At 37.1% G+C, this 9,125-nt stretch overlaps 1 protein-coding gene across 1 annotated transcript; it reads right to left on the bottom strand.

The window, feature by feature from the left end:
* Positions 1–6,386: 6,386 nt before the first annotated feature.
* Positions 6,387–7,766, bottom strand: LOC106332748. Its single transcript, XM_013771242.1, has 2 exons — positions 6,940–7,766; positions 6,387–6,717 (listed from the first exon to the last, which is right to left on the bottom strand). Exons 1-2 carry the CDS (start codon positions 7,764–7,766, stop codon positions 6,387–6,389), a joined length of 1,158 nt encoding a protein of 385 aa, XP_013626696.1.
* Positions 7,767–9,125: the final 1,359 nt, after the last annotated feature.

Genomic DNA, 9,125 nt, shown 5'->3' with positions numbered 1-9,125 from the left:
CTATGATATGTAAATGAGTATGCAAATGCAATTTAACACCTAAATGCAATCTAAGATGATCATAATAAGCATAAATATGAATTTAAAACTCATAAAAATCAAGAGACATCAGTATATATAGTATATATTGCATAAAACATGGTTTTAGATATAATATTACTAAATCTTATTACAAATATATTAAGTGTTAAGAGAATATAAAGATACTTTCACTGTCAGTATAAAATAAATAATATAATAATAGGTTTTTGATTATATAAAATATGTATTCATATAAATTATTAATTTATAATTTTAATGGGACCATATATTTATATAAAAGTTTTTTAAAAAATATTATTTTATTATTTTATCGATTTGTGTCAAATTTTAAATCGACCCAAATTGGAACCGGCGAAATTTATTAATTTAGATAGATTATTAATTTATCGTGTATTAATTTATGGGAAATTTGCCAATTTGAAACCAAAACACATAACTATTGTCCCCTTAGAATTGTTTTTGAGAATGTTGTCCCCTTAGAACTATTATGTAGTGTTAATACGAAAAAATCCCTATAATTATCTAACTAGAAATTTGACATAAAACAATTCTAATTAATAATATTTTAAATATAATATTTACATAAGGTAAAAACAATAAAGATAAAAAAATTACACAAAACTAAACTATTCTTCTTCCCATTGTAACTTATGGCGATCGTCGTCGTCATCTTCTCCCCGACCACCTGCTCTCCGGCGTGAAATCGTAAGCGCCGGCGAACTCTCTTCTCTCTTTCCTTTTCCCTCTTCTTTGTTTCCTCTTCCCTCTTATCTGGTTCCTCTTTGCGGTTTCACAAAATCACTGACCTTGTTCTCTCCGCCGACGAAAAACGCAACGATAATCGGCGCACGAAGAAGATAATCCTCGGCGGTTGTGACCAATAGCTCTACTCCTTTTGTTCTTCCTCAAACACCATTCATCCCTTTCGAAATTGACATGGTATGAATGAATTACTATTTTTATTTGTTTGTTTGCAATAGTTTCAATGATCTTCTCATATTGTACCTTTGTGTGATTAGTTGACTGTCTTTGATTAATTGGCTGTTGTGAATAAACATGTAATCTTGTGCTTTTGTGGTTTATAGGAATGGAAATTGAGCTTCCAAAACGCATAGCTGAAGCAGGGGCTGAACATCATGTTGATAAGATTAACAACACCTGTAGGTTAACAGTTATGAGGCTAGTGAAGCAGGATCTTGAGGATGAGTACAATGATGCTTTGAGAGACCCTGTATTTGGTCCGATTTTGGCTATGAATGAGCATCAACTCGGATACTCAGGGAAGGTTATTCACAGCTTCATCTGCAAAATGCTAGACATTTCTAAGCGTCACGAGTTATAGTTTAGTTTTGCTAGGATGCCTCTTCGGTTTTCTATGCAAGAGTTCTACGCTGTGACAGGTCTTAAATGTGAAGCAGACAAAGACACTGATTTTGAGGCTTAGAGAAATGATAAGGGGTTTTGGGGCACTTTGCTGAAGCGAAATGGAGAAGTAGACATGAAGACAATTAGGCTGAAGCATTTTAAGGAGTGCAAGGACTGGTCGCGTGTGGACAGGGTCAGACTAGTCTACCTTTGTGTTATTTGTTTTGTGATGGCTAAGGATGAGAAGATCAATATCCCTCATTCATACATAAGATTAGTGATGGATTTTGATAAAATGAGGAAGTATCCGTGGGGTCTTCATGCTTACGATATGCTTCTGGATTCCATAAAGAAAGCAAGGTTCAAGTTGAAGCAGAACAGTTATGTATTAGATGGATTCTCCTATGCCCTACAGATTTGGCTTATGGAGGCGATCCCAGATATTGGGACTTTGCTGGGACGAAAGTACAAGGAAGGCATAACATGTGTGAGATGTCAGAACTGGTATGGAAATGGAAAGGTTTCTTATCATGATATCACTGCTCTAGAGACTGCACTTGAAAAGGTGAACATAAACATCAAATTTATTTACTTCTTTATAACTTATAAATACTGATGTTCTTTGTTTTTGTATTTACAAAAAGCGGTTGTGTTTCCATTCATATCTGATACCGGAAACAATGATGTCATTGCTGGTGTGAAATTCAAAAGGGATGATGAGAAAAAAGATGAACGAGTTGACAAAATTCTTTCCTTGGTCAATGCAAAATTTGATTGGAGCAAATTCATTTGGCAAGTTGAGGAAGATATACCAACTCAAGATCAGCTAGATAGGAAGGTTGATGTTCCTGTGGAAGAGAGTCAAGTTCAGATAGATGAGAAAGATGAGATTGCCGTGGAAGGTGAATTAGCAGTATCTGAAAATGAAGAACCGGTTGAGTCTGTAGCTAAAAGAAGGGTCACGAGGAAGGCAAAGGATCCCGGTTGTGAGTCTAGGAAGAGACAACTACTTTGCCAACGTGCGGCAGAACAGAACACTGGTCTCGATGATCAAACAAAGAATTTTATGACGGGATTGTTCAACACCTCCTTCAACTCAATGAAGGAAGAGGTTAAGAAGCATATGGATCATCGCTTTGACATGCTTGACAGTGAGATTGCACAACTCAAGCAAACAGTGGCAGCATCTATAGTTTCAAGAAACGATGTCCCTGCATCCGAGAGGCCCCAACCTTCGGCAATGCCTAGCCCTCATCCTAAAAGAAAGGTAAACAAGAAATGAAGTTTCGTTTGTAATGTTTTGTGACATGTTGTAATATTTTAGCTAAGTGAATACCTTTATCAAATAAAAGTCTGTAATATTTTGTGCCGCTTTTGATTGTATGATATTCACGGCCGTGTATTAATTTTGTTTTGGGTAGTGTTATTAATAGGATGAAAACTTAGACGATGTAGAAATGCATGATTTTCATGGGAATTTGCATAATGTATCTGTCTCCCAATCGTCTAACATTGATCTAGAGATGGGTACACAAGATTATTTATGGAAGACACTGGGAAATCTTACACAAGATTCATATGTGAAAGGATTCGATCCATCCCAAAAAGCAAAGGTTGATGACCCAATGGAATGGTTAACCCCATTGACTTCATTGAAACCCAAGAAAAATTCACTGCCATTTTTACGGGATATAGATTTTTCCCGAGGATCGTGTAAAAGACAAGGATTACTCTTTGGTTTTCGTCCCCGAAGAATCTTGGGCCAAACTCGTTGAGTGGTCCTTAACTTCCATGTGAGTTTTTCCCTTTTCCCTTATTTTTTTTAACTTTTTAATAGAAAAACATCTGATATCTTCGGAATATTTATCGCAGGGAAATTCAGATTGTGACCTTCAATGTTTACAAAAGATATGTCAGCACATATAGTTGGACCTACAGAGTGGTTAAAGAACTATGTAAGAAAATATAAATTTGTACTTTATATGTTATTCGTTTCGGTCGTGTGTAGAAGGTAATAAGAATTTTTCAGGAAATTGATGCCATGTTATTCTTATTCCGGGAGAGGACAACATTGCGAAGATGGAAGGCAAACAGGGTCGCTTTCATGAGCTGCGTATTCAATAACCATATGAAGTGTTCATACGCCACTTTTACAAAGGACAAGACTAAGTTTAAAGTAGAAGGATTGCTACACGACTACGGGACAGGTCAACTTCCTCCTCATGGACGAACATGACTTGTGTGGGATTTGGACGTCAGCCATATGTATGTTCCTGTTTTTGTCCACGGTAACCACTGGATCTCTATGTGCGTTCATTTCGTTACTCGAACGATTGAAGTCTTCGATTGTGCCGGATTGAAACACCATACAGATGTGGAGCCTTTTGCGAATCTTATCCCTCGGATTGTAAAAGATGTCCAGTCAGCTGAGAACAAGAAGCATCTCAACGTCAGAACATATAAAGTCGTGTACGTGCCAGTGCCATTCATAAACAAGAGTAGTAGTGACTGCGGAGTTTACTCACTGAAATTCATCAATGTCATGCTCTAAGCTTGTATTTCACACTGGTGAACGACGACAGCATTCGTGAAGCCAGACAGAAGATTGCATATGATCTTTGGGAAGCTGCAAACGATCCCGAGCTGATGTTGTGAATGTCAAAGTACACACCTCCGAAGACAATAACTTCTAATGTTGTGGAGCTTGTTTAGATTATGTACTCTTTTATGATTTTATTGGATGTTATTGGATGTTATCATGTATTTAAGTTTTATAACGTATTAGATTTATCTGAGTTTTATACTTAATATGAGACAATATCTATACCCTAAACCTAAGATTGTATCTATACCCTAAGTAGACCCTAAACCTAAGATCGTATCTAAACCCTAAGTAGACGACTCTAAACCTAAGATCGTATATATACCCTAAGTAGACCCTAAACCCTAAACATAAATCAATTATCAGAACAAGACCCCCAAACCTGAAATGAAGTCAAAGTACTCAAAACATTTAGAAGACCTGAGACCCGACTCAAAAATGTAAAACAAAAAAAAAATCCTAACCCGAATCAAGACATATAGAACATAAACAACACACTAAAGACAAGACCTTTTGAAATATTCTTTATCAAAAAGTCCTAAACCCGACCCAAGTCCCATGAGCCGTTTACCCTAATAATATGACTTATATAATTACTCTCAAACCTAGCTCTGTCTCCATTAAAGTTGTTTACCCTTTCCTCTCAGATTCTCAATATGACATCGCAAAGAAGATCGTTTGATGGAATCCCATCCAGATGTTGATGTGGCAAAGGGATTGTGACATATGTTTCGAAGACAGATGAGAACCCTTACATACGTTTTTACATATGCGAGTTATAGCTGCAAAATGGGTGGGCTGACCATTGGTTACCCATATCCAAATATAAATAGGTCTATTTTGGTGACACTCATTTGTCCATTCGGACTATAAATGGACAAGAATCACAAGACCAATGGGTAATGGGCGTTAGTGGATTTGGGCTATGTGGACGCGGTCGGTCCAATGGTCACAAAAAACTAGGGTTTCTAAAATCTGAGTTTTCCCGCCAAAATCGCAAAATCATTTTTTCCGCTAAAATCTTAATATCAAGTTTTTCTGCCAAAACCATAAAATCAAGTATTCCCACTAAAACCGCAAAATCGAATTTTTCCGCCACAACCACAAAATCGAGTTTTCCTGTCAAAACTGGAAAATCGATTTTTCCGCCAAAACCGCAAAATCGAGTTTTCCGCTAAAACCGCAAAATCGAGTTTTTTCGCCAAAACCGCAAATTTAATTTTTACGCCAAAACCGAAAACACGAGTTTCCTGCCAAAACAGAAAAACCGAGTTCCCCGCGAAAACCGCAAAATCGGTATTTTCCGCTAAAACCAACAAATCAGGGTTTCCCGCCACAACCGTAAAATTGAGTTTTTTCCACCAAAACCGTAAAATCAAGTTTTGTCGTCAAAACCGCAAATCGATTTTTTCGCCAAAACCGCAAAATCAAGTCACCAAAACCGTAAATTTGTTTTTTTCCGTCAAAACCGCAAAATCGAGTTTTCCGCCAAAATCGCAAAATCGAGTTTTTCCGTCAAAACCAAAATCAAGTTTCTCCGTCAAAACCAGAATTGTTGTATTGTTGTACTTATGAATTTATGGGTGACTTTTAGTCTTATGAACTTGTATTTGAAAAATTTAAACTTTTCTTATATGGTCCATTATGGATTCCATGGCAGCCCATATAAACATAGGTGTTAGTGGGTCTGGTCCTTAATGGACATGGTTCCTAATGGACATGGTCACTCTCTGTCTACAAACAATAAATGGACAAATGGATATGGGCTAATGAACGTGGGCGAACCACCCAGTTTGCAGCTCTATGCGAGTTAGGGTTACAGGTTTATGATTTAGATTTACGTTTTTGATTTCTGATTATTCCATGAATGTTAATAGTTTCTGATCTAGATTTACGTTTTTTTGTCTTGATTTAGAGGAAGAAAGAAGATCATCTGTTTAAGTGTGTCGATGAAGCTATGGTTGATGAACTGCGTAGGATTGAGGCACAACAAGCTATAATTGAAGAAGAGATTGAGGATTGGAAGAAGTGTTTGAAGAAGGCAGACGAAAGGGTTGATGTAGGTTGTATAGGCATAATTCAATGGCTTTTCGAAAGGGTTTGTAACTAAGATTAAAGTTAGTAATAAAATTCTGATCATTTTTCTGAAAAAAGCTATATTAAGTCATTGATAGAAAAAAGAAACTCTAAAATCCAAAGTGAATCTCATTCGATATTTTGAGTCAATGATCAAACAAAGAGAAACTCAAATCCAAAGTGAAACTCAAATCCAAAGCGAAACTCAAATCCCATTCGATATTTTGAGTCAATGATAAAGCAAAGAGAAACTCAAATCCAAAGTAAAACAAACATCCAAAGACAAATAAATTCCAGAGGTCTATATTGCTCTATCACAAGTTGACCTATTGTGCCCTTCAATCCCACAGCTACTGCATTTGCGTCTTGTGGAACCTTTACTTCCTTGTGAACAAATCTTGACTTTAACTGTCTCGTATCTTCTTTTCTTCCTCCTTCCTGCTGCTCTTCTACTCTCTGGAGAAAGAAATTTTGCCTTCTCCACATGTTCTAGCACAATCCATGCATCTTCAGGGACACTTATCAGATTTATTCTTTCCTCGTAAACTGAGATCCAAGAAGAAGTTGTGTACTTCTCGTCAGTCAGACTGTGAACTGGTCTGCCTACACTGAAACCGGCTTTTACGGCATGCCTGCATGGGATCTTTAACAAGTCGAATTTTCCACAAGAACATGTGCATCTCACCAAATCAACCGTACATTCAATTTTGTCTCCACAAACCAGAAATCAGTAATCGTTAATCGGGTAAACTGTTAACGTCTTTCCCTTCTGAATCCTTCTATCAATCTTCTTTTCCACATATGTGGTCAATGGCTTTGAATTCTTAGAACTTAGAGTTCTACATTCAAAAAACCATCGAGTTATCATTTCCCTTATGATGTCCAGTAGAGGAATGACCGTAAACTCCCTTGACGAACGCAATGCAAAATTCATCGATTCAGCAGGATTATTGCTCCTAATATCATACCTAAAACCAGGAAATTGACAGCGAGCCCACTTTCTCACATCAGCTTCTATTAGGTATTTCCCTATCTCATGACTAATCGAGAAAATATTTGTAAAGATCTTCTGAAAATCAACAACCCGATAAGCTTTAGAAGCATTTGCAACCAAACCAACCAAACCTTTCCCATGGTAATAAGTTACAACATTATTCAGTAAGTTGTGAATGCAAATTTCATGATGAGATTGAGGGTACACGTTTGCAATAGCTTTAGCAAGTGAGGTATTCCTATCAGACACAAAAGCTAAACTCTGGTCATCAGCAATAACCACTTTAAGTTGTCTCATAAACCAGTCCCACGAGCGGTCATTCTCTGAGTCGACAACTCTAAATGCAAGTGGATATAAACTTGAGTTTCCATCCAAAGCAGTAGCAACCAGTAAAACACCTTTGATTTTGCTCTTCAAAAACGTCCCATCTAGAACAATAACTTTTCGAATGGCTCTGTAAAAACCTCGGACACACTGCCCAAACGAGATGAAATGGAATCTGATTATCCCATCCTTGTCAGTTTCGTAAGATGTATGTGACCCATGATTAGCTTCCTTCATCATGTGCAAGTATTTGGGAATCTTCGCATAACCTGTTTCTGGAATACCTGTCATTGTGTTGATAGCATACTCACGCGCATCCCACGCTAAAGACTTGGACACCTCGATCCCATGCTCACCACGCATAAGCTCAATGATATCATTACATTTTGCCCCGCCTTCACACCATCGTACTTATGCATAATCAGATTACCAATTGTTTTTGCTGAAGCTGTCCTTACAGATTTGTTCCTTGCTGATGGAGCACATGAATGTTCAGCAACATATTTTCTGATAATGAAATATGAAGAACCTTTTAATTCTTCTGCACGAACTCGCCAGCTGCAATCTTCATCTGTGCACCGAATATACCAAATTTTGGTATCCGATTTGAAGAGTTTATAGTCGAAATTATATTTCATTGCACATATTTCGAAAGTCGCCTTTAGTAGCATTTTACTGCTAAAATGTTGACCCCTTCTTCACAATATCCAACAAAGCAAATCGTACATTATCTCCCTTGCTTCCCTTTATGTCAGACATCTTTTCATCATCACTTTCATCCCGCTCAATGTCTTGTTCGTCGAAATAGGTTTCACCAGAATTGACATCTGAATTTTCATTCGATGTATCATCTTCCTCCCTTATGGGCGCATCAGATGCTTGGTTATTCAAGTTTACACGTGCCTCCCTATTGGGATTCTCATCCTTTGACTGAAGACACACACACAAGCTCGTGGAAGGTTTGGTCTTCACATAGGTTAGAAATTTTTTAACTTGCCGGTCGTTGCTGATGATAACCGGAGGAGGCTCAAGAGTATTAATCAACTCGGAAGGTAAGTAGCTCAACTCAAGATTGATCAGGGTTAGATTGATTCCAAAGTCCTCAGAAACCATCAACTTTAGCTTCTCAAAGGTTGAACTTCCATCCAAATTCAGTAACCTACCTCCTTTTGCTTCATCAGCAAGAAAACTCCATCCCTTTCTAACTGATGATTTCCACAAACCACAAGAAGAATAGATATGCATCTTAGTAAAATAGATTGACAAAACAAAAAGGAGAAGAAACAAAGAAGAGATCGTTGAGGAAGAAGACTTCCAAAAATGATTTGCAGTCAATATTTGGTAAAAGAAAATAAAAAAAGTAAAGAAAATACTTTCAAAATCCTCCAAATATCTACTAACCGTTTTTGAGCTAAATTTTCGGAATTTTGAAACAAATTTGGCATAAATGGAATTCTACCGGGGGAAAGATATAGAAGACAACGTAGAGGAAACATTCTGCCCACAATAGTTGAAAAAGAAACTAGCAGAATGTAGAAACTACGAGTGGTAGAAGAAAGACTAAGGAGAAGACAACCTGATCTGCCTTCTTTTAGAAAGTAGTACGAATAGTAGATTAGCTTTTCTACCATGGTAGATGGAAGAAAAATTGGCACATTACGTTTCCTAACTCCAATAGATTGTAGTTTTCTTAGCAGATTCTACCATATATTTCACCGTAGA

The sequence above is a fragment of the Brassica oleracea genome, chromosome C1, assembly GCF_000695525.1.
Source record: "Brassica oleracea var. oleracea cultivar TO1000 chromosome C1, BOL, whole genome shotgun sequence".
NCBI classification, from domain to species: Eukaryota; Viridiplantae; Streptophyta; class Magnoliopsida; order Brassicales; family Brassicaceae; genus Brassica; species Brassica oleracea.
The sequence above is the reverse complement of the archived record's forward strand: the minus strand, read 5'-3'. Positions and strand labels throughout refer to the sequence as shown.